The sequence below is a fragment of the Strix aluco genome, chromosome 3, assembly GCF_031877795.1.
Source record: "Strix aluco isolate bStrAlu1 chromosome 3, bStrAlu1.hap1, whole genome shotgun sequence".
NCBI classification, from domain to species: domain Eukaryota; kingdom Metazoa; phylum Chordata; class Aves; order Strigiformes; family Strigidae; genus Strix; species Strix aluco.
Genome location: NC_133933.1, coordinates 91,663,016 through 91,687,909, shown reverse-complemented (window position 1 = coordinate 91,687,909; position 24,894 = coordinate 91,663,016). Strand labels below are relative to the sequence as shown.

Here is a 24,894-nt window from a genome sequence, read left to right as displayed (position 1 = left end):
CGTATTATGAGTAGGTCTGAAAGAGCAAATGAACTAATTAATGTTTCAAATATTTGAGCCTCCAATAAGCAGTAAAATTATTTAGATAGCTCCTTTACAACGATTCGTTCAAAAATGCTTTTGCATGGTGACTTAAATTTATTTCAATCCCTTAATAGTTAAATTAAAAGCTGAGACGACTTCATATGCACCATAAACCAGCTGAATCACTTTCTTTTCCTTTAAATAATCCTTTCACTTCTCCCATCTACTTGGAACTAATTATTTCCTGCAGCTCTGCCAATCACATATTTTTATTTCAAAGCTTGTTAAGCAGAAGGGTATATTACCACAGGTTCCATCATATAAAGGTCAGAGCTAGGTTGACATAAGATTATATGAGATGGGAAAACACAGATAATGCTGCCGAGCAACTTCTTCCTCAGCCAAGTAAACTAAGAAGTTAAGGAGTATTTCATTCTTACAAAAGCACAGGACATTAACAATAAGAAAATTAACATAACATTGAATTTAAATCAAGGACATACTGAATAAAAGCAGTATTTGAGGAGGAGGGCTTTTTCTTTGTTATTAGACACTTGCTATAATTACAAAAAATGTTGCTAATATACAGTGTATTTATCCCAGACAGATCCAAAACCTTCACGTGGTAAAATTCTAGCTTTTAGCAAATAAGTAGGAGGGTAACGTAGGCTGCAATAACTAACTCGCAGACCTTGACAAAAACAGGAAACGATTATTTAGTGTATAGAGCACACATTTAAAAGTTGTCCAAAAACAAGACACTGATGCATGTATAATCTAAACCCAGGCTTCAAATACTAGCATGTTTTTAGGCAACATAGATGTTTTATTAATTTAAGCATTCAGATGTTTGAGAGTTTTTTTCAATATGTAAGTTTTTACTTGTCTAAAAAGGATGCGGGTGACCACTGCCTAACAGCATAGTTACTGGAGTGCATTACATGGTAATGCATTTTCTAGACATTTTTAACCTGAAGTAAGTTTGTTAGCAAAGGGTAAAACAAAATTAAAAAGTTGCATGTGTTTCCTATCTATGCTAGAAAGTTACCCTTCCCCCTCACTGTAATTAAAATGTATCCTAAAGCACAACACACTTTAGACAAGACTCAAGAGAGGAGTCATCTATTGAATCGACACCTCTTCCTGGAACGGCTGAATTCCCTTCACCTGTTGAAACTTCATGCATTTCACCAAGAGGTCGCCGTATAAGGTTTGCAAGAGATAGTTTTGATTTTAAACACAATCCTCCACACATCCTCAAAACGTAAAATGAGGTTTCTACTGAGCTCTGAAATCTACCCAGGATTGAACATTTCTAAATTTAAACTTACATTATTTCAAATTAACTTCTCAACAGAACCCATACACAGTTAAGTCACGTAAGAACATTAAAAATACTAAAAAACAGGGTCTGCAGCTCAATTAATAACCATTGGCTTGAGGGGGTGGGGGAAGGCAATGTATTTGCTGAAAGAAGCTAAAAACCACAACAAAAAAACACAAAAAAAATCACATTCCTCCAGATGGGTGCTGAGAGACTGAATTTGGTCAAGTGTCAGGCTGTTCTCCTGCTGTGGCTCCTGCCCTCCACCCAGTTCGCAGAGAGCTCCGTGTTGAAATCACAACCCCATGCTGATATGGCTACAAGGGCTGGTGAGCAACTCAAATTCCAGGTCATTCAATCAGGAAGATGGCAGGAATCACTGAGACAAGTGTGTGAGGATAACGGGATTTCTGCTGCACACCCTGTCTCAGTTTCCTCTCTCCCCCTGCAAGGAGAAAGGTACCGCTAAGGAGCTACCATCGCACTCCAGGTTTAAGTCTCCCTTCCCCTGCCTCTGAGGCGGACCTTGTAGCTACAGGTCAGTAAATTCAGTGAGCCTTACAGGGAAAGTCCTTTATCTAGATGGATGCAGTACAGATAACAAAATGCAGTATGTAGGTGCTAAATCCCATAAAAGTACTTTCTCTTAAAATTTGATACTTATCTGGCTTTTTCCCATGCAGCTATAGTAAAGAGAAAAGTAATGCCTGGTCCTGTGTATGCAGCTGATAACTAGCGTGGTCCATTTATTCTCTTCCTCCATGAGATATGGTTCAAAGCCTACCTACCAGCAAAGCACACTCCATTTGCTTCCCCAGAACAGTACCTTAGACATGAATAATTCAGCACATACATGCATATACGTTCCACGCACGTCTCCACTTATTGAGCCATAGCAGAACACATGTCACAACTGTCTTAGCTTTAATGATTTTGAGAGAAGAATAAAGAATAAACTCAGGCTGATATTCTACCCTGTGTTTAACATTATTATTGACAATTCAAGGCATCCACAGCTGACATCTGCATTTCCAACGAAAGCCCATTATTAGTTCTCCCATCTTCTGAAGACCATGCAGTTTAATACTTTGCATTTTATATTAATGGTCTGGCACATATTTCTTCTGACTGTGGTTTTATAAATGCTGCTATTTTTTTGATACACATAGCTTTATGTAAAAACAGTCTAAGGTGCTCTTTCATTCTCTAAACAAGATTATTACTATATTCAATCACCTAAAAGGGGTTTTTTTCATTTCCAATGAAGTTTCCTTTTTAAAACAGGATCAAAAGTATTAGAAAAATGAAAAATTCTGTAGAATTATGACTCTCAAATTTTTCATTTCTAAAAGGCAAAAATCAAGACATAATCTGAAAATACATTTTAAAATTTGTTTTTTCTAACTTTTATCACTCAAATATTCAAAACAGATATGGTAATGGCAAGGAATTTAGCAGTCTCAAAATGGTTTCTAAAATTTATCTTGGCATCAATGAGGTACAGCGTGTGAAATATTGTTTCAGTTGTAACAATTCAACCAACGTGATGCGGGAATATAATTACTATTTATATGTTGTCATCTTATACAATGGAATATTGCCAGAACAAAAACAGTTTGGGGAATCAGACCTATTAAAAAGGTTGCTTAAGACATGTATTAAATTATTTGTGTTTCCTTAAAAATAAAAAAATCACTGAAAATAAATTCATGTATGTATGAATCAACAAAGGAAAGAAGTTCGTAGCCCATGCATAAACATCAAGGCCTAACAGAACATACAAATATAGCTCCACACTTTTTTTTTTTTATTAGCAAACATAACTTGAACAAAACAGCAGGGCTGTCAAAACTGTGACTAAACAAATAAGATCAAAACAGAAAAAGTAGATTATACTACAAATATTGCTCCCTTCCTCACTCCTCTTCTTGTGTTGCTCAAAACAGAATACAGTTTCAATATAAAAACCATAAAACCTTATAACTACAAGGGGATGATGAGTTTGCTTCACCAATGTAATGGTAACGCACATAAGACAGCATGTTTACAATCAGTCGAAGTGACTGAATTATGATTCTCACCATTAACACTGTGCAATAAAGTGATCAACCTACAGAAAACAGGCATCCACCATGGATGAACACCTAAGCCTTCTCTTCTGAAAACAAAACTCCAGTTAGGTGCCAAAAGCTTAGTAGCTGCTATTTTGGAAGCACAGACAACTCAGTCCAATTCATTGTTTGATTGCATGTACAGTGGCTTCATTTAGGATCTTTATAATCCTTATAAATCCTTCTGAGCCTTCAAAAACATAACTCAATAAGGGGATTTTACTGCAATGTAAATGATTAATACCAAAAGGAATTATGTTCTGTCTAGACTGCCTACCTCCCCTCAAGTAATCTGAGGAGTATATGAAGTTGCCATTTTAATTACAGAAGTAAAAGTCATAATTCTAATAATCCATAACTATAAAACAGATTCACCATCATCATCAGATATTTACACACAAAAAGATTGCACACGGCTCTCCCAGGGGAATATAAGTTTAAATAATTCATTTTCCACTGAATTTAGGCTATCTGCAAAACCAAATATCGAACACAGGGCTTTACTGCTTCTGTTTTTTCCAATTATTTTTCCTAGTGCTGTTGTTGCACATAGTATCAAGGTATCCTTAACTTAATCGCAAGATACTAGATGGTCCAGTCAATATTTTCCTCTTTGTTTCTACTCTCCTCACTCTCTTCCTTTCTACCAGATACTCACACTGACTCTTCATAAAAATAGCTATTGCTGGGTTTTTCAAGGGCTGTCTTTATGATGAAGTGTGTAATTCACTCCAGTGAATTAAAGAATCGTGGGAAAAATCCTACATCTTAAAGACATTATTCAGGGCATTTCATACTTGAAAAGATTGTGGCACTGATTTTTCTAGAATATAAATCACTTCATACCACTTAAAATAAGACTGCCTAGTACAGCAAGTATAAAGTCTCCTAAAAACTAGAAAAGAGAAAAAAATGTAGTAACAATCAGCACTGATACACAAATACTATCTTAGAAAAGGAACCACCTACTTTTTCTGAACCACGATAGAACTAAAAATTAAGCATCTGCTTGTAATAGATGTTATACTCCTGAAGACTTGTAGAAGATCTATAACTTCAAGTACACAATCTGTCTTTAATATATCTAGCTCATTGTGTGCATGGTTAGCTTATGAGTAAGAAGTACTGGTTCATTACTCTTACAGTCATTTCAAAAGAAAAGTGGTATTTTTCTTCATTTTTCTTTTATATAAGAGAAATATTCTAAAAAGGATGAAAATATGGCCTTCACACTCTCTCCTAGACCATAACAGTCATTCAGGTTATTCAAACATATTAGTCATGGAAAGAAATTAGAGAGGTCCTGCTTTCATCTTCATAAAACCTATACTGAATTACAGATATTTTAGATTTGGTACATCCTTCTGATGATCTCAGACTATTTTTTTTCTTTAGTTCTTCTCTCCTAGGAACAGGAAAAAGATGGGTAGGCAAGAGACCAGGCAAAAGCTAAAAATATGAAATATTACGGCTAATCGTAGAAAAGGAGGAATTAAAACCAAGTTAGGGAAATAAGACATGACAACATTTGAACACACTCCCACCACTTCCATATGATATCCCCCAACCAATACTCTCTTTTTGCCTATAGTTTTTCCCATTTTGAAAAATACTGGAGAAAAGAATTCCTGTGTTAGACTTCATTCCCAGTACTTAAGAAATTGGACATGATAATGCAACTGGAAAACCTGCCCCACTGTAAAGTTTTTCATACTTTCCACTTCAGTTGTGATCACTGCCAGATTCTTGAGAAATCTGAGTATTTGCCTGAGCCAGAAGTTGAGTTTAAGTCCACTTGGCAGTTCCTATGGGAATGACTGTTATAAACTGCAAGCTGAGGGAGACAGTTTTCCTGTTTAATCATATGTTACAGTTTCTAGCACAACAAGATAAAAAAATATTGCAAATAAAAAGTGAGGGTTTTTAAGGCTAAAAATGTGAGAGGCAGAAACCTGTTCAATAAAAATACTGAGAAAAGCTCTTTAAAAAGACCTTCTACAAACAAAAAAAATGTGGACTTTATTCTCTAAATCGTGTAAGGTTTGAAATATTTCAGAGTTATTTTCATTTACAATGCAACTTAAAACTTTCAGGTCTTGCTTTGTAATTTTTGTAGCAAGTTTCATGGTTTGCTGAAAAAGTGTAATATGTGAGTAAGCAAGTAAGAGTAAAACCTACAGAACCTGAACACCTGAAGAATATAAAGGATTTAATACCATGGTAACTTCTAAAGCTGCTCTTGGAGAACTACTCTGCTGGGTTTGTGTGTGGCTGGGTTTTTGGTAGCAGTGGAGAGGGCTACAGCAGTGACCCCTGTGAGAAGCTTCTCAAAGCTCCCCCAGCTCTAAGTCAGACCCACCTCTGGCCAAGGCCGAGCCAATTAGCAATGGTGGCTGTGCCTCTGCAATAACGTATTTAAAAAGGGGAACCTGGGAGGAGGAGTTGCAAGGAAAACACCTATGCAAACACCAAGGTCAGTGGAAGAAAGGAGGAGAACCAGGGCAGGTACACTGGAGCAGAGTTTCACCTGCAGCCCATGGTGAAAGGGCAGGCTGTCCCACTGCAGCCCATGGAAGTCCACGGTGGGGTAGATGTTCACCTGCAGCCCATGGAGAACCCCACGACGAAGCAGGTGGCTGCACTCAAAGAAGGCTGGGACTCTGAGGGGACCCCCCTGCTGTTGTAGTTTGGCACTGGGAGGATTGCAACATGCAGGAGGGACCCACGCCAGAGCAGATCGGGAAGCACTGCAGCTTGTGGGAAAGACCCATGACAGAGAAAGCTTGTGGAGAACTGTCTCCCATGAGAGGCACCCCACGCTGGAGCAGGGGAAGAATGCGAGGAGTCCTCCCCCTGAGGAGGAAGGAGCAGCAGAACTGACCACAACCCCACCCCCCAGTTCCCTGCCCCCTGCACTGCTGTGGGAAGAAAATAGAGAAATCGGGAGCAGAGCTGAGCCAGGGAAGAAGGGAGGGGTGCGGGAAAGGTGTTTTTAAGATGTGGTAATGCTTCTCACTGTCCTACTCTGTTAAGTAGCTTTGTTGTTAGCGTTTGAATTAAAGTGATGTTCCTTTTCTTCCCCTAATGAGTCTGTCTGTTGCCTGTGACCATAATGGGTTTGTCATCCCTCTCTGTCCTTATCTCAATTCCTGAGCCTTTTGCTTTATTTTCTCATTCCTATTCCTGAGGGGGAAGCGGGGAGTAAGTGGCTGCCTGGTGCTCAGTTGCCCTCTGGGCTCAAACCATGAAAACTACTTGTCCCCCATCTCTCTCCCAGGAGCAACGCTTTGTGCCTCTTGCCCTGACAATTATACTAGTGATAATTTGCCATTCAAAAAAGTGCTCATGAGACACATACTTCATGTTAAGGTATGGAAACATTTACCTTGGGGGAATAAAACATGACATGACAAAATTTAATACATTCCCTTTGCTTTTATGTAATATTCCATTAAGCCTTCTTTATTTCGGAAAATGTGAAAAACAAACCACCTTCGCTGCTATCAATAGTGCCCCCTGGGTTGGGAAAAGGAGGACCTAACTCACAAGATGCAAGGGAAAGGAAGAAATCAGATACATTTTTCACACAATCTAACCAGCAAGTAAAACAGTCAACCTTCAAACTAATTGCAATACTCAAGAATGTTCCCCAACAACAAACAGCTTATTAGACAAAAAATATAAAATGAAGAATACAAAAACACCAAAGGTATCCTGGTCAACACGTACTAATTATCACTCTTCAGCAATAACTTACTTTTTGTAGGCATCATAGCAAAAGAGAGTTCCAAAAAGAGGGATGTAAAAATGCATAAAAATGCCATTTTTCAGTTGCATGTGCACTTTACTGAAGCACAAGGAGCAACACAAATTATCTGTTTGGAAGTTTACAGAATAGATAAGGAGATTTGCAAATTTTGCTGCTCAGACACACAAGTCAGGTTTTCAATGATGAATAAAAGATAATCAAAAGGGAAGCGGAGTAAGGCACGAAAGACTCTGAAAAAGACAACTAGCTAAGATGCATTTCTGTCCATCCATCTCCATAGGCCCGAAAGCTTCTGCAGCATCACTCCCTTAGCGTGTTGATTCTCCATCTTACGAGCTCTCCTAGCCCACCACCCTTTGTTGCCCTCCCTATTCTGTAATGCTACCCTATTCATATAGCCTAAAGAATACCAAAACACATTACCTGGTCAGACTGCCCCTGCTCTCAATCAACTGAATTATAAAAATAGGAGGAGGAAGAGAAAGCGATCTTAACACACCTCTCCCAGTGCAACATCAGAAAGCGAAGCAAGACACAATTCAGTAGATGCTCTGCATTTCATTTACCTGACACCTCTGAGCCATGACAGAATGAAGTGATATATACAGATTTTGAGAACATAACGCACAGTAAGAGCACTGTTACAAACATTTGGGCACTTGTTAGATACGTCTCCATCAGAAATAATAGAAAGGATGCAAGAGTAAACACATACACGGTATCCTCATTTCCCAGAGTACTATTAGTAATGAAATGCATTTTAAATCTGTACTTTGAGGTAGTACCAGTTGAGAAATAACCTCAGAATTAAAAGTAAGAGCAGAAGGGTGACTGACAGCCAGGTGCATTTGTAAACAGAAAAGATCCAATTAAAGACTTGCTCTCTGAATTGTGTCCTCAAAATTTTCACACAACATTTTTAAGATAAGGTTAATAGGCTAATAAATGAGACACAGCATGTACTGTGAGTTTTACATCACTTTAAAATGAGGCTTGTAATAGAAAAGTCAGACATGGTAATATTTTACAGGGATTTAAACCAAAAATTTTTCATGCATGTATTCAATGAGCACATTGGCTGTGGGCAGGATTTATGACCAGCATATCTGTTTACCATGACAAGTTTTACCTAACAGCTACAGCACTGTTATGCATAATGACAACCAAAGGAATCTGGATCTTGACTTAATTTAATACACAGAGTATTAGGAAATTTAACAAAAATTTTATCTCCTTTCTAAACATTAAAATAATTATTCTTTTACAAGCATTCAGTCTATTCTTACCATTGCAATCTGCTCTCATGAAAACTTGGCTAGAGTTTAAAAATTTAAAGGCCAGGGTTAGAAAGGAAAGTACTATTCATTTTCAGTGTCTTTGCTAAGAATGCATTAATTAGATCCTACGTTATGCCAGTGTTACTTTTTATTACTTAACTGAGGAAAAAAAAAAACAGTTGCTTAACTTTAGCATCTATACATCTACATGTAGCTATTGAATATGATCTAAGAAAAAGCCTCTCAAAACAAGGTTTCTCAGAAAAAGTTGTCTCAAAGATGACTGGAGAATCTAGACATGTTCTTCTGTAGACTGTTTCTGATGAATAGGGATTTGGATTCACTTGTATTTGCTTCTGGGACTGTTAATTAGTCTATTGTCAGCTTCCTCTGTTACACTAGAAACACCCAGCAAATCTGAACTTTTTATTCACCATTCAGGTGAAAGAAGTAGTGCTATACAGCTACAGTTACTATAATAATGAATTTAACTACATGTAGACACAAATCAGGAAGCTGAAAAGTAACAGGCATTGCAGGGATTTAGCTCTGTACTCATTAAGACTAAACGCCATACGGAATGTTGGGTGCCATCAGCCTTTTATGTTCAGAGGAGTATGAAAAATACAGATTTCATGTGTGTGGAGGACGCACATAACCAGTGACATAATGAGGACAAAAAACTCAATTAGCGTATTAGAAGCTAAATAAATACATGCATTTTTAAGAAATACTTTGTCATTTTTCAATGAGAAAAAAAATATTCGTCTTAGGAAAAAAAAATATCCATTTAGGTTGTAAGGAAAGATAACTGTGTTACAATTGATTTCTACTTCTAGAAACATTTCACATGCCAAATGTGACTTGACATGATAACGACATCTTTCCTGTACCTGTGCCATCTTCTCCATAGACAAGCAGAAGTGGCATACTAGTTTTCATGCTTCTTGGATCTTCTTTTACCTTCCATAACAAAATTCTGCTGTATGTTGTGATATACTACTATTTTTATTCCACCTTATTCCCTCTCTTTCCAATGTAAGGAGCCTTCATGTCCTCTGCCCTAAGCCCCTAAAGGCATATCAATAGCAGAATACCTGACATTTCACAAAACAGCACTTTCTGAACTTCAGAGGTGAGACCCAAGTCTGTGAACTAGAAGACACCCTGGATACATCTACACAGGCCTCATCCCTGCCCTTGAAGCCACCAGCTCTCTGACTACGTTCATACTCTCGCTCTCCAGAAGAGGATGATGACATCTCCGAACACCTGGTAAGAACGGTCCCTAAGCAATGTTAAACTTTCAACTATTCTTGAGAACTGCTCAAGAGCACTGTAGCCAGCCAAGACCAAAAGTGTGCCAGGGACCATTTTAACTATTTAAAAAGAGGATAAACTTTCAGTAGCAGGATCCTGCCCTTTGCACAGTTTCATTTATTAGTATACATGTACGCAGATTTTATATACTTTGACTTTCTCTTTCTATAAAGAGCCAAGCAAAACAGTAAAGAAAAAGCAGGGATTGCTCTGGGTTTCCTCAAAGAGTTGAGGTCGAAAGGCAGACTCACTTCACTAGCGTATAGCTTCCTTTCTATGAGTTTGATTTTAGCATGTGAGATGAAAGCAATGAGACAGCAGTCATATTTTGAGTTGCTATTAATAATAATCAACATCATGATTCAGACCGAAGAAAATTACAATTAAAAGAAAACCTTTTTTTAATCTCCTGAAGAATCATTTGTTTTTCCTGACATAGTCATCTCTTGTAAAATGATGGGATGCTAACTAGATGTTACAGAAACAGTGATTAAAAGAAATTAAGTCAGAGGGTTCCATCAGCATCACTGAAGACTGACTTTTGCGGCAGCTACAGGTGATAAGCATCAGAATTCAATACAAAATTTATCATGGAAAGAGACAGCCAAGATAGATTGTTTCCATGTTCTCCTTAAGAACTCCAGTATAGGTCGGTCTCAATACTGAAACTCAATTTTTATTTTGCCTTCTTCTTTCCAGTTTTGGATCTTTGGTTTTTAGGCTGAAACTTTAAGTACACAGCTTTAAGAACAAACATACCCTCTTATAATTTCTGCTCACAAAAGGCAACAGCGGCCGTGGTATTTAGTTAACTTAGACACAGAGAAGCCAGTCTAAGCATTCGGGGTTTCATTTAGGTATCAGTCTTCAGTCCTACATGTCCCCTTGTTTAAAGTCAGAGAAATATGGCATAGAACAGAGTTAAGGTTGCCCTGTCTCAGCTGCTACACTTCCAAACACACATTTTAACACTATTTAGTCTCCTAAAAGCAAGATACTGAAGAACTAAAATAAATACAAGAACAGAGTACACTGCAATTTTGAAGCACAACAATAATGGCCAAATATACTGAGAATAGTTCAAAGTGATACTACAAGTAAATGCTATTTGGAAATTTTTAATTATATAACATTATTTTGCTGTGATCCAAAATTTAATTACATGATTTTTCTGTATACATGTTAACAGCTTTCACTGTACTATTTACAGTCATTCTGAGGGGCACAAGTTGACATATATCTTACTATGAATACATGGTGCATTCTGACAAACTATATATTACCTTATTTTAGTACTAATGTCTGTATTTTTTTGTTAGTGCTAGTCATCCTAACACACAAATTCTCACCAGTATTAACAGTGCACATAAGTCTTTGGGACTTAATACAGAATTTGTCAATGCAGTATTTCAGAAGAAATATTCTGACAAAACCAGAAAACTGTCTAACACTTAGCTAGCAAAACAGGTTGAGCATCTGAGAATGTCAGCTGAAAATATCTCTAGTTCACTAGACCTGACTAAAACATGAGGTTTGCCTGAGCAAAGGTGGTCACCAACAGGGTTTGTATTCACATTTCCCCAGCTGCAATGTCACGTCTCTAACAGCAGAGTATGCTGAGTCACTGTGGAGGATGAGATGGGGGACATGCTGAAAATCTTGCAACTTCCATGATGAACAGTGAGTACAGTAAACTCCACTGTTCACCTTCAGAAGACACAACTACTTTCAAGATCAAAAGAAGCAATGTCAAATTCCAGAGCACCTCATATAGCTTGTCTGTCAGGCTGGTTTGTTTTGGGTTGGGTTTTTTTTTGTTGTTGTTGTTTTGGTTGAGTTTTTTTTTTTTGAGTGGGGGGTTGTTTGTTTACGAAGGGGGGGGGGGCAGGATGTTTTGTTTTTAAACAGGACTGATGCTTCGTGTAATTATTTGATTTGAAGCTCTGCTAGGAAAATTTACACAAATCTAACTTACACAACTTAAAAGGAACTTATCCTTTCTTGCCAATTACAAGTTTTTAATACATTTACCTCTCTTAGTGATAAAATTCTGTTGATCATTTCTTGCCAAGCCAAACATCCTTGGATGCCCATTTTTCTACTTAAGCTTCTAAAATTAACCTAAAAACCACTGTGCTTTTTTATCTTTGTAGTAGGACCACTGCTAATGACTTCTTGCAGCTAAAGCCCTGCTTGTACTCATACTGATAACATTATCTTAAATTGTCCTTGACATTAACATAGTATTACTTAGTAACTAACTCCTCTGTCTCATTCCCAGTCCATTTAAAAAACAAACAAAAAACCCCAAACAATCTTTAAAGCTTTTACAGCTTTGTTCAAAAGCAGACTGTTCCCAAACCTTAACAATCCGCTGGAAACCCTCTGATTGTTTTTCCTGTTTGCCAAGTAGGATTCTTCATGTTAAGTCTGGACACTTCGCTACAAATGAGAGTTTCCTACCCTTTCACCCAAAAAATGTTTCACCAAAATACTTATGATTTTCAAAAAGTGTTCTTTTGCTTGGACCAGTATATGCATATCCCAAAACTGAGGAAAGGAGACTGTACACTTAACTTACATTTATTTTTCAAAGGGAGAGTAACAGCAGCAAATGGCAGGTTAGACACAAAGTGAGAGCAGAGACGAGGAAAGACATGAAGGTAAATAAACATGGAGTCACAGATGGAGGAACAGGTAAGAAAATGTGAAGTAAAAATGAAAAACCAGGAGTGGTTATAGAAGATGGTATTTTTCAGAAGTCTACAAGGAATTTTTGCTTACTGAAAAGTCCTAATCATAGGAGGGATCCAGGAAACTAACACCTATTTTTCAGAAAAGGTTAAAGAAAAGATCATCAAGATGCAGAATTAAAATGAGTTAACAAAAATCTTCTATTCCTAACCTAACATGTATTCTGCACAAACTATTACTTTTAAAAGCAGCTGTCCCAAGTCACACTATGACTATGCTTGTAAGAATACCAAAGTCATTTTTGATGACTAGTCCCATGTCTACATTTGTAATTCCCACTGATGCAGTGGCCTACTCGAGCTGAGTAGCACTTTAATCAACTCTGGAAGGGTCAACCATAATTTATGAAGTATGACATGCACTGTGGTTTACTGTTTGTCCTGTTAGGAGCACTGAAACGCTAATTTTGTTTTTCCAGAAGCATTAACAGATACCAGAGTGTAATTAATGCATGTAATTTGGAGAAAAAAATACAATAAATTTTTAAAAATCTATAAAAGATAACATACAAGAGCCCTTTGGTGACATTCAAACCTTCACCATATTTGAAAGCTGCTTTAAAGAAAAAAAGTTTCTCCTTTTATGTACTGTTTAACAGCTCTTTCTTGTGACCAGAAAGACTATATTCCTAGCTGTCAACAAAGGCTTCTCCTTTTCCATAACTTTCACAATGTATTTCTTTATTACATATTTGCCCTACAGCCAGTGTAAACAGGAGAGCCTGCCGTTGAGGACTTAACAGAGGACCAGTTGCCTGGTTTCAAAGAGAAATTTGAGAAAGAGGTGATGGAGCAGCCTAACAAGGAACACTGTAATGCTCTGGTAACAAATATACCACTTAAAGGTGAACTTCTCCATCCCCTCTCAATTTCACTGCCTAAATAGTTCAAACATGCTCTAGAAATCAGAAATTTCCCAACAGTGTTTAGCAAACTGTTTCAAACTGCCATCTTTTATTGTGCAGGTGGAAATAAACCAACGTCTATTATAAGACTGGTTTCAATCTTAATTCTGATGCATTGCTTGTTATCGAGTTACAAAATACCCAAATGCTTTTGGTGTTTAAATTTACTCTGAAGGTCTTATACAAATAAGATTAAAATAGAAATGAGAATCCATAACTAATGACAAAAGCAATAAAACTGAAAGTACTTACATTAAACTTAATAATGTCATATATCAAGTACCGAGGGACAACCTGTCCATTGACCTTGTCGATGATCATTTCCTTAAAAGAGAAGAGATGACATTTACATTTATTTCATGAATATAGAAGAATTTCAACACATTTGTACTTACTGCACGTACCTGTAAGCGTGACGCAATCAAACACTGGCCACACCTTTATTATAAAAAAGATTTTACAATAGGTCAGGATCATAAAAATATTATTTTAGTCTTAAATGTCTCTCATGAAGCATTCAGTAAGAAGCCAGGAAGCTGTACTAAGGCTCCACATTCTGATCTGCAACATTTATACATTAGTTTCCCCACAGCTTTAGAAATCACTACCTTTCTTGAGTGAACAATGAGTTTTTAGAAACCTCAGTAAGAACTGCAAGCCTAAGTCAACCAAGCACTTTTGGAAATCTCATCTACAATAAGAATTACAACAGCAAGAAAGTACAGAACAAGCATTAACATCCATTTTCTATGATCATGTTGGATCTTTTCACATTAACAGCATCCTAGGCAGCAGTGACAACTGCAATTTGCTTGAATGTTGCATTGTGACTGAACAGTAGGGTTCCTTCAACTGGAAATATCACAGATTCTGTATCACATGAAATTAGTTAACATTCAATATATACTGGTAAACCATCTTGAATGGTATGTCAGCTTGAAGAAAGACTATTAACAATCAACATCCAAACACAAAAGCGTTTTCTGAACTTAATGCTACATATAAAAATACATACATCATACATGCTGGTGCTTACATCTGTAACTCTGGCTTCCTGTGATGTGAATTAGATATAGTTTATTAGTTCAATAAACTAATAAAGAATATTTAGTTTCATATAAATTAGTCATGATTGAAAATGGTAACAATCAACCAATTGGTAGATCTTTTTCAGAGAAAGCTTTGAAATATTCACTTCTCAAATTGCAATCAGTCTTCTCCCTTCCTCCCACCCAATTCTTGGCTAGTAAGTTAGTTGTATCAGCTAAGGATTTTTTGCTGCCAATATCAAGTTAAAATTCCAAATTCACGCATATAAGATAAAACACTTGGAAAAGGTGAGAATATTTCACTGTCAACATGATGAAACCAAAACTGTGAGCTCAAAAGTTACTCAAAAAGAGAACTTTACATCAACTCAAATTAATTTTGTTTAGTTTGTTTCTTGCTAGGTCAGTAGCATTTTTATGTTTTACAACCATTTAACTTCTCTTAGAATCCATAACTTCTACAGAGTAAACCCGAACAAGAGTCTCAATGTAAGATTGACTTTCAGTCTGTACACATACCAAGCTTCTTGAATTGTACCTAGTATTTAATTGCATTTGGCTTTGAAAAATAATCAAGCAGTTGTAAAAACATAGATTTATTTTAAAGCAAACACAAAGCTCAAAGCACTTTAAACTACAAGACATGAACCTGTTGTTCTCAAAAAACACTGGGAATTGTAAGTTGCCTACTTAATATTTTGGAATCTCATCTTCTGTGAACACAATACTGAGAAGGAGATTGGGCTTTCACAGCCAAATGCAGCATTCACAGATGTTGTGAATGACTACCTGAAGCAACCTTACACATCTTTACACATCATTTAAAAAAACAAAAAAAAAAAAAGAAAAATTAATTCAATGAGTGAAAAACACTCCTTTGTAACATTACAGTATCTTATTCTTAACTCTAAAATCATCTAGTCATAGGTACTATCAAATAACATTTGCAAAAAGTCTACATAGAAGTGATGTAATAAAATGCTATTCTGTTACTTTCCAGTATTTAGCTAAGGTACAGGTAAGCTATCAAAGGAACAGCAGATGCAACACTGCAGTGCCTTCTTTGACAATAAATTTTATAACTAACTGCAAGAACAGATGGAGTAGGTATACTCTAAGAGAGAAAGAAGGCATGATGTTCAGACTTGGAAGATTGTGTAAAGATATAATGCAGGGGGGAAAAAAAAAAAAAAAGGAAACCCCCCCACATCCAGAATTCCTGATAGTACTCAGGTGAAATGAATAATAAAGTAAAACTGAAACAAAAGAATGGTACAATATTTCTTTAAAGTTTCAATAGTATTAGCAGGTGAAACACTTTTTAAAAACATTTAACTGAACATGTATTTAAGGTTTAATGACTCATTTCCTCAGCATGAATATTCAAGCCCCAGCTTTGATGCAAAGCTAGCATTTGCATGCAAAACCCTGAAAACATTTCAGTGACTGGTATTACAATATTTTATGCCTAATTTTCAAAATCTGAATCTCTGAACATTCAGTTTAAGAAGAATTATGAAATACACCCAAGAGGACCAAGAATGATTTTTAAACCTTCACTGGAATGTTGAGTTTTAACACAGAATTAATTTTATAAAGAAACATTTTCTCTATTTCAGATACATATAGACCTTTTTGACTCTATTATTGGTCAAACTAGCCTCTTTCCTCACATCCTCACTTCTTTTCTTCCTCCCCGTCTCTTGTTCTCTCTTCACATCCAGACTGAAATCCCAGCTACCAGAGCAGATAAACAATAGCACAATATGCCTTAGAAGAAGAGATGACAAATTTCTGCGCTGCTCAACTCCATCATGACAACAACATTCACTGCTCCATTAGTTACGCCAATACAAGTGTCATAAGACAGAAGCTGTAAAGTGATCATAAGAGCGATTCAGATTAGAAATACTCTAACACATCATTATTTAACAGTCCGATTTCAGAATCTTCCTTGAAATTATGAGAATGGAAAAAAAGGGAACAGACCTCAAAGGCAAGTTCAGAGACTGTTGGGAAAATGTAGTATTTGAGAACTGATCACATTCAAACTCACTCATTCTGCTCTGAGTAATAACGTGAGACTCTAAGGCTATATTTAGGCCAATTTTTAGGTAACTAAAAACTTAAACACAAAACCACTCACATGACATGATAACAGAATACTAAAGTATCCATAAGATGCACCTGCATCCAGGCATTTCCTTTTATAGACCCCATGAAGATTTACAGCCACTATTGTGTGTTTTAAAATTACCACTGCTAGTAAGTACAATCTTTACCACTTGTCCATCAGCTGCTAGTTTAGATATTAGCTTAATCTGCAGGTTTGCAGAACAAGATCCAATGGCCAGTTTCGTTGATGTAATCTGGCAAAACTGTGCTGGTGTTCATCTCCTTTTCTTAATCTCCTGGTGCTACAGAGCATAGTGTTACAGCATATTAAAAACAGCAAATGCACTAAGAGGTTCTAGCTGGAAAAGTACCAAAAGAACAAAGCTGGACTGACAGTTCACAGACTTTTTTTCCCCCCCTTGAATCACACATATCTAGCAAGCAACTTAGACTTAAAATAATCCAAAATTTAATCATAAAGCAAAAGATCTCATTTTACCAGCCACTTGCAGAATGCATTTTTTGTTGACACAGAGTATGGAATCAGATCTAATGACACACCTGTTTATTGTTCCTTTTTCTCCTGCGCCTTGCCTTTCCTTTGTCCGTTTACCTTTAACACAGTTCTAGTCACTGCTGTATTTCAGGAATGAAAAGAGGTTTTTTTAAAAAAAAAAAAGAGAAAAATGTATTTTGCACAAAGTATCAGCCTTTGTAAACTCAAAGTTTTAAATTATGCCATTTTTGAGAGAGCTTACGAATAAGTGAGATCTGTACCGATACAAAAACATAAATCAATTTCAATCTCGCTCTCCACTTTTGGAGTCCTTGGTTCTCCTAAGTCTTCCAAGTGGGAACCATATTTTATATATAAATAAAATATATACAAAATTGTATTACAATTGTAAAAAGTATTTCAACCCTAAGAATACATTTTCTACTCAACTGTTATAACCCTAAGCAGAATGCCAAGAAAATTCCTGAGAATAACTAATTAGTTTTCTTCCATGACAGCCAAAACACTTGAACAAAAATCCATGCATCCTCTCAGACAGCAGTATGGATGCAAAATACATGGCTTCTAAAGGAATACTTCATATTATACTAGTCACCTGTAGGTAATATTCAAATCAGCTTTAATGAGCTTTGCAGAAAACTTTCTTCTACGCCATGAAACCAATCACAACTGAAGAGCTGGAGATGAGCACGGAGTATTGCAGGAGATCTCTCATCACCCAAGACCTAATTCGTTATAGTAAGAACTGTTTGCAAGTAATTTCAGCCCGAAGTGAACTGCAAATGCATTTGAAATTCTCAAAGACAACCACATGAAAGGCTTATACCAGAAGCCTTAAAGCAAGTTAATAGATCACTGAATTCATGGAAATTGCCTTTATGAAAGTTTTATATACACTGTCATCTAAATAAAGTTAGGGAAAATTATCTAATCTTTTGTATTCTTAACATCAGTAGTTGTTTAGCTGAATGGCACCGATATCTCTGTTCTATCTTTCCTTCTTTCTAATGCTTTTTAAGATTACTGTAAAGCAATGCCAGTCAGGCTACCTCATTCTGTATTTTCATTCTCTGAAAGAGAGAAAGCTACTTCGAGGGCAGTAGCTATGAACTACTTCAACCTGTAATTAAAAACTTGACTTCAACAGTACTTCGGCACTAATCAGTAAAATACGTTAACACAAAAAAAGCCGAATGTTTCTTTCCATAGATAAAAAAAAAAGAAATAAATTATGCATATATCCAGAATAAAGGAACAGTCATGAAAATTATCATCTGGCACTAACGTTAAACAAATACTCAATTACAAAATTAAGCTGTTCTGATGCTTCAAATAATAGGAAAATTTTATACTCAAAGCTGCAGAAAGAAATTTCAATTGAAAAGAAAAATTTTCCTTCAACAGGGTTTTTTCTTTAACTGACCATACTTAAATAAATTTAAATTTAAAAATCTGTACTATGAGAAGTATTTTGGCTTTCACTTCATGAAGAAACCAGGGGGGAAAAAAAAAAATCATAGTAAGACTAATTTGATGACGATGAAGTGAAATACTGAAATGCCCTATAACAGCCAAACTTTGACAGAACAGCAAATTAAGTGAAGTTACAGTTCATGTCCTGGGTAACTGAGAGAACTTCATTTATTCTTAAGAGACTTAAACTATAAATCTGGGGAAACACAACACACCAGAGCCCCTCTCCCATGTCCCACTGCCACATTTATGCACATATCTAAACATATGTGCATCCCTGTCTTCCACCATGTTCATATTAGCCACCTTTATTAAATCATCTGTTTTGAAATGTGAAAAAAAAAAAAAAAGAGCAGCAGTTTCCCTGAAGAACACCTAGGACTGCACCATACGGACACTGGCAAGCCATTACTTTCTCAAGAGCCTTAGAAAGAGCAGGTGGAAAAAACAGTACCAGGCTTTTTATCTCAACAGTATGGAAACTAATGTATGTCATTAAGAACATTATTATGTACATCATTAGAAGGCTGCCTGGCTGAAGAGGCTCCTACCAGACATGACAGCTTGTGCAACCACTTTTGAGCTGATGGCATGGCATTTCTTGCATTATGCTCTCAATTTTTCAGTGAAGCAGAGGTGGTGGAAAATATTCCATTATCTGCTTCTCTGTCCCTGAGATAGTACATTGTTCCTTGCAATAATTATCCTCACAGATTCAATTTATACATGCTTCTCATGTAAATGTGTGCTCAGTAAGACAGATCAGTCACAGAAGTGACATTTCAAGAAGGATACTAACAACAAAGGCCTGAGAAAGGAAAGAAAGTTAACGATGACAGTATGGTCTCCTGTATCAGAAAGGTGCATTAGGCTTCAGAAGACTAGTAGGGAAGATCATCCCAGATATTCAGTACTTCAGCAAACAAGAGCTACAGCAATGTAGAGAGCCTCCAGTGCTACTGAAACGTGACAGGAAACTGCATTCATCTATACTGACAGGTATTTATGTAAGAGCTAATGAAGTTCTTTTGCTCATGTAAAATAGGAAGGTCAAGAAAGGAATAAACTCTTCTTGTGGCTACTCTTCTGAAAAGTTTACCAAGAATACTCCATGCCAGCCTTCAAACAACAAATACAGAAGTTCTACAGTTTGTTTTACAACCAGCTTAAAAAGTTCATTGGCAAGTTTACATAATTTAAATTAGCAAGACAACTTAGAAATGTTTTAAACAAATATAACTAAGCCATTTCTAAATCAGTCAGTAATTTAGATCAGCTGAAAATAAAAGTGACAAAAGCAAAGACATCACTTCACAAGTCTGTCAAAAGTTGATGAAAATTTTACCAAATTTTAGAAATATTGACATTAACTGGATCAAACTGACCATGTTTACTGTATCAAAATATAAAGCTATAACAAGAGATGAGGATCTGCAATCATTTCTTTAGATTCTCTTCAAGCCTTTTCTCATATTCAGAGAATGTCATCTCAATACCTTCATTTATTGCAAAGACAAACAGCTCCCCCCCAGAGCAATCATCACTGCTACTCTGTAGATAAGAAATGACTTATGAAGTGTGATTCCCACATTCAGCCAGTGACTGAATCTATTACTCCTGAAATCCCATGAATCACTGATCCAGGCCTAGAAATTTGGCCCCGTTTCTGAACAGAAGCAAATTGTACTGTATTATTACAATAATTATACAGTATGCTCCTTACCCCATCCAGAAGAGTGTTTGTCAGATGTGTGCGAAGATCTTTGCGAAACGGAAATTCCAGATTAGATACATGAAAAATCGAATTGTCTCTATCAATCATAAAAACTTCATTCTTCCCATCAATCAACATCATGTACCTGCAAAAGCAATGTTAAGATATTATACTTAAAGGTATACCCTCTAGACCGCTACTATTTTAATTTATACTAAGTGCTAAAAAAAAAAATCATGATAAACATCATAAAAAAGGCATTTTAGAATTTTTTTTTACAGTTAAAGTTTAAATCTATTGCTTCAGGAAAGCAGATAATTTAGCTCAATGCACTTATCACAAAGAAAATATTTCAAAGAGAAAAGTTCAGAATATATATATTTATATTAAAAAAAAATGTTGTTGTGTCCAGATAAAGTGATGCCTGAATATTAAAAATAACAGAGGTTTTAATGCTGTAAGAAATACATGTGGCTAATTCAGTTAGATTCAGCCCAAAGATCTTTTATTCCAGTTTTTCCTTTATTAAGTGGACCAGAACTTTGCCTGGTATAAATCTTCAGAGTTTCATTCAATGGAAACACCCTTCCTGTCTATCATCCGTTATCTAACACTGCAGTACTGCAAAGTCCCAGCTAACTATTGAGCCACTTTTCATTAAAACATTGACAAATTTAGCCAAGGTACAATCCTCTTACACAAAGAAAAACCTAAGACTTACTACACTATCACCAGCAACTTGTGAGCTTGATTCAGTTGCAGGCACCCAAATTTTCTAAAAATTTCTTTACATTATGACAGTACTTGGGAGACCAAGTCATTAAATTAGACCTCTCTGTGCTAATCCCACAGAAGATTGCTATACAGAGGTAACACTCTGGATACAAGAAAAAAGAGTGAACAAGCAGAAAGAAAAGAAGTAGTGAAAAAGACAAAAAAACACAAGAGATGCTAAACAGCGCAACAGGTGTAACACACCTAAGTTACCTTTGTAAAGTTTTCTTTGATCTTTGCAACCAGAATACTAAAGTAGAGTTTCAGGAATAATAACAAGGCAGCTGCACAAACAAAGGTCTTCTCAAACTTGTGCAGCAGCCTAGGAGAGTGCACCTTCTGACTGCAGAACATAAAGCGAAGAAAGCTGTATCAAAGGCCAGATGCAACAAGTCAACATCTTGGCAGTGAATGAGAACTAATAAAGGTGCTGAGCATATACCACAACCAGCTGGAAGCGAAGACTAGCAGCTTGATTCTGATATGGTAAAGGAAGATAGAAACTGTTGTGGGGCTCAGAAGGTTGGCAGAGCAAAAAAGACCAGAAAAGTGCTTTTTTGGAACCAACAAGATGTGATTGCACTTAGTAAGACCAGTGAAAAGAACAATATAATTATCAAGATGTGAGTGAATGATCAGACAGGAAACACCACAGCTTAAAAGCAGTGGAAAAAACAAGCATACAAGAGACAAAGCTGACATGACGATTCAAAAGTAAGTCCATGTTCGGTGTCTCAGTCAAACCTCAGTTATGTCAGTTTTACTAATAACCACTTGAGCTTCTATAATTGAACTTATGCCTGATCATGCCATAACCATATTGGTGGTCCACACCAAAACTGAGAGCATGACCCTAAGCTCAGCTTTCTTTCACTGATCCTTTCATTTCACCTTGCACCCAGACATGCTAAAAACACAAGTGTTATTACAGAAGTTCTACTGAGAAAAGTCAAAAATCACAGAAATCCAAAAAGAGAAAATAGGAGCACTACCAGTTGTCAAGATAGTTAATTGTTCTAAAAGTTCACAACATTTATGTTCTTGAATACCCTCGGATATAAATAGGGAACGAACACAAATCTTCCCAGAGCAACTAACCCATTTGGATTGCAGTACAGTTTCTTTGACAGCACAGAATAGGGAAACACTTGATTAGAAGTAAAAGATTACAGGAGTTTCACCATCCACACCAGAGTATTTTGAAAGCAAGCAAGCATATTTTGAAGACTCATTCGGCAAAGAACTTTTCATACTTGTAAAAGTCTTTGGACCTATGTTGGGGGGAAAAAAAAACCTGTACTTTTCATAATTCATCTATTTCTCCTTCATAAGTCCTGGTCATGAAGAAATAACAAGTATCAGTACTCTTTCCTAAAATTCACCATTGCTCTTCAAAGTAATGCCCACAGAATCTCTGCTGTCAAAGCAAAGCAGCGAGCATCCCCCAGAAACCCTGCAGGCAGCTGCCCTGTTGTCTGCACAGATCTGGCCTTTAGAAATCAGTAGATCTGACTACAGAAACACAGTACCACCCATGCAGCTTAAACACTTTCTTTCAGTATTATGACTATAATCATAATTCACTATAGATCAGCTCAACTAATGTTTCTCCACACACAAGATGAGTACTTCAAGTAGTTATGTATCAGTTGAAAAAAAAAAAAAAAAAAAGACATATATGAGCAGAAAACCTCAAGGGGGGAGAGGGAGAGGAGTAGATTAAATCAATGCAACATTAGGAGAGCTGGAAGCTGCACATGAGATGCTTTTATGGAAAAAATAATTCAGTATACATTCAACTAGATAACTTGGAGCCAGTACTTCAGACGCAGTAATAATCTACAGACAACATTAATTTTTCAAACCATGTAAATTCATTCAAAACTAAAACTAATTAGAAAGAGCATGTTGTGTTTTTCTCAAAAATTAAAGAAAGTATGGGGAGGGAAGAAGAGGTGTGTAAGTAATAGAAAAAAAACAAAACTTATGCACACAACTTTTAATTTTATAAGTAAGCTTAATTGGCCATCCCTGCACTCCCATATTCACTGCTGTTTTAAGTACATGCTTTCATTTGTAACTTGCTTCAATGACAAAATAGCATCTAATGCCTCAAGAGATCTAGCACTTAAAAACACCATACTTGAATCATCATTACAAATGTGGTGCAATAAGATATCTTCCAACTGCTTTCGAAAAAAAAAAACCAAAATAACACAAACAGGTTTTTTGCTTTGTTTTCAGCTACAGGTTTAAACACACAAGATTTCACCAAAATCTGTTACCTGACATCAAAACTAAGCCTAACACACCACCACCTTCTCTAGATTTTTCACTCAAAACAAAATCTATGGAAATTGACTTAAGAGTTGGTAGCTGGATAACCCACCAACCACTAGCGACGAGTTACCTTCTTTTGCAACCCACAGCACTAACTCTTCTTCCATGATTTCTTTCTCTTTTTAATATTTGTCACTGTTAGATGTTTATACCATAAATTCTAACTAACAGGTACAACCAGAAGCATTCTATGAGCAGCTGATAAATGAAAATGTGCAAGAAGCAAAAGAGATACACAACCATGCCAAGGTTTTGGTGAAACTGAATTTATTAATTAATGAGGGGTTTTGGCTGGTTGGTTGGGGTTGTTTGTTTGTTTAACTCAAAAAGTTTTAAGTTCATGTGCTTAACATCAAGCTTTATGTCTTCTCTAGATGACACTTCAAGGTTTCCTGGAGAAATCTTGTAGACTGCTGATCTTTTCTGAATATTATTTGGATGTGCCCTGACCAGTTATATTTTAAGTAGTTAATTAAGGTATTAGCAGCATAAGCACTTACACCAGATAGAGAGCATGCCTCTGGGCAATACCACATCGGCAAAGAAGGAAGAATGATGATTTCTCAAATATATTCAACAGGAACTAAAACAGCACATAGGAGCTTAACTGTCATGCATTGTATTGCATACTGTGAACACTACTTGCTGTTACAGCTGTACATTTATTACTAATTATCTCTATGGTGTGAGCACCCAAAAGCTCTAATTAGTAACCAGACCCCATTGTATTAGATTCTGTGCAAGTACACAAGATGACAAGGTCCTGTATCAGATGGCTCAGTCTGAATTTAAAACTAGACAAGTGAATAAAAGAGCAAGAGTGGTGCAGCAATAAGAGCAGTAACAGAACTGCTCGTTCACCTTTGATAACTGTACATGAAAGCTGAGAATTTTGTTTGAACGACAAATATCATCTCTTCAAACTGCCAATCCAACCCCTACAAAACAGCCAGTTTCCATTGCAACAACAGTTCTGATGAGCGAGTTAAAGAAAAAAGGGTCATGGTGTCCACACAGATTAATCTCACAAGCAGATAAAAAATCTAGTGACAGAAATGTTAAAATCTGAAGTTTCATTAGAAGCTACTTTTCATCCACTTCTGGTCCCGAGGCAAGGTCTGTTATTAATTCTAATTGGACATCAGTATTAACACGATAATTCAGGAAACAGGATGAAAATTACATTAGCAAAGAGTTACAGCTCTTGGCATTAGACAAGCACATCTTCAAATCACCTACCAGAGTATTAATAACTTTAATCTTTAAACTTTAAAAAATGTCAACCCCCAAATACCATCTTGAAAAGTTTTCTCTTTGGAAATCAATTATTTTTAGCATATCCAAATAAAGACAACTGATTCAAAGGCTCATTTGCCTCCACATATATCCTGTTCTTGCAGTCCACATCAGTTGGGCCCAAAATACATGC

The 24,894-nt window shown here is 36.3% G+C and overlaps 1 protein-coding gene across 1 annotated transcript in view; it reads right to left on the bottom strand.

Annotated features, from left to right (window-relative positions):
* Positions 1 to 24,894, bottom strand: part of RNGTT (RNA guanylyltransferase and 5'-phosphatase) — a 202,787-nt gene that overhangs the window by 131,660 nt on the left and 46,233 nt on the right. Inside the window, exons 9-10 of the mRNA XM_074819582.1 lie at positions 20,361 to 20,496; positions 13,736 to 13,807 (exon numbers count right to left, since the gene is read on the bottom strand). Coding sequence (XP_074675683.1) covers positions 13,736 to 13,807; positions 20,361 to 20,496 — 208 coding nt within the window. The remainder of the gene's footprint in view (positions 1 to 13,735; positions 13,808 to 20,360; positions 20,497 to 24,894) is intronic.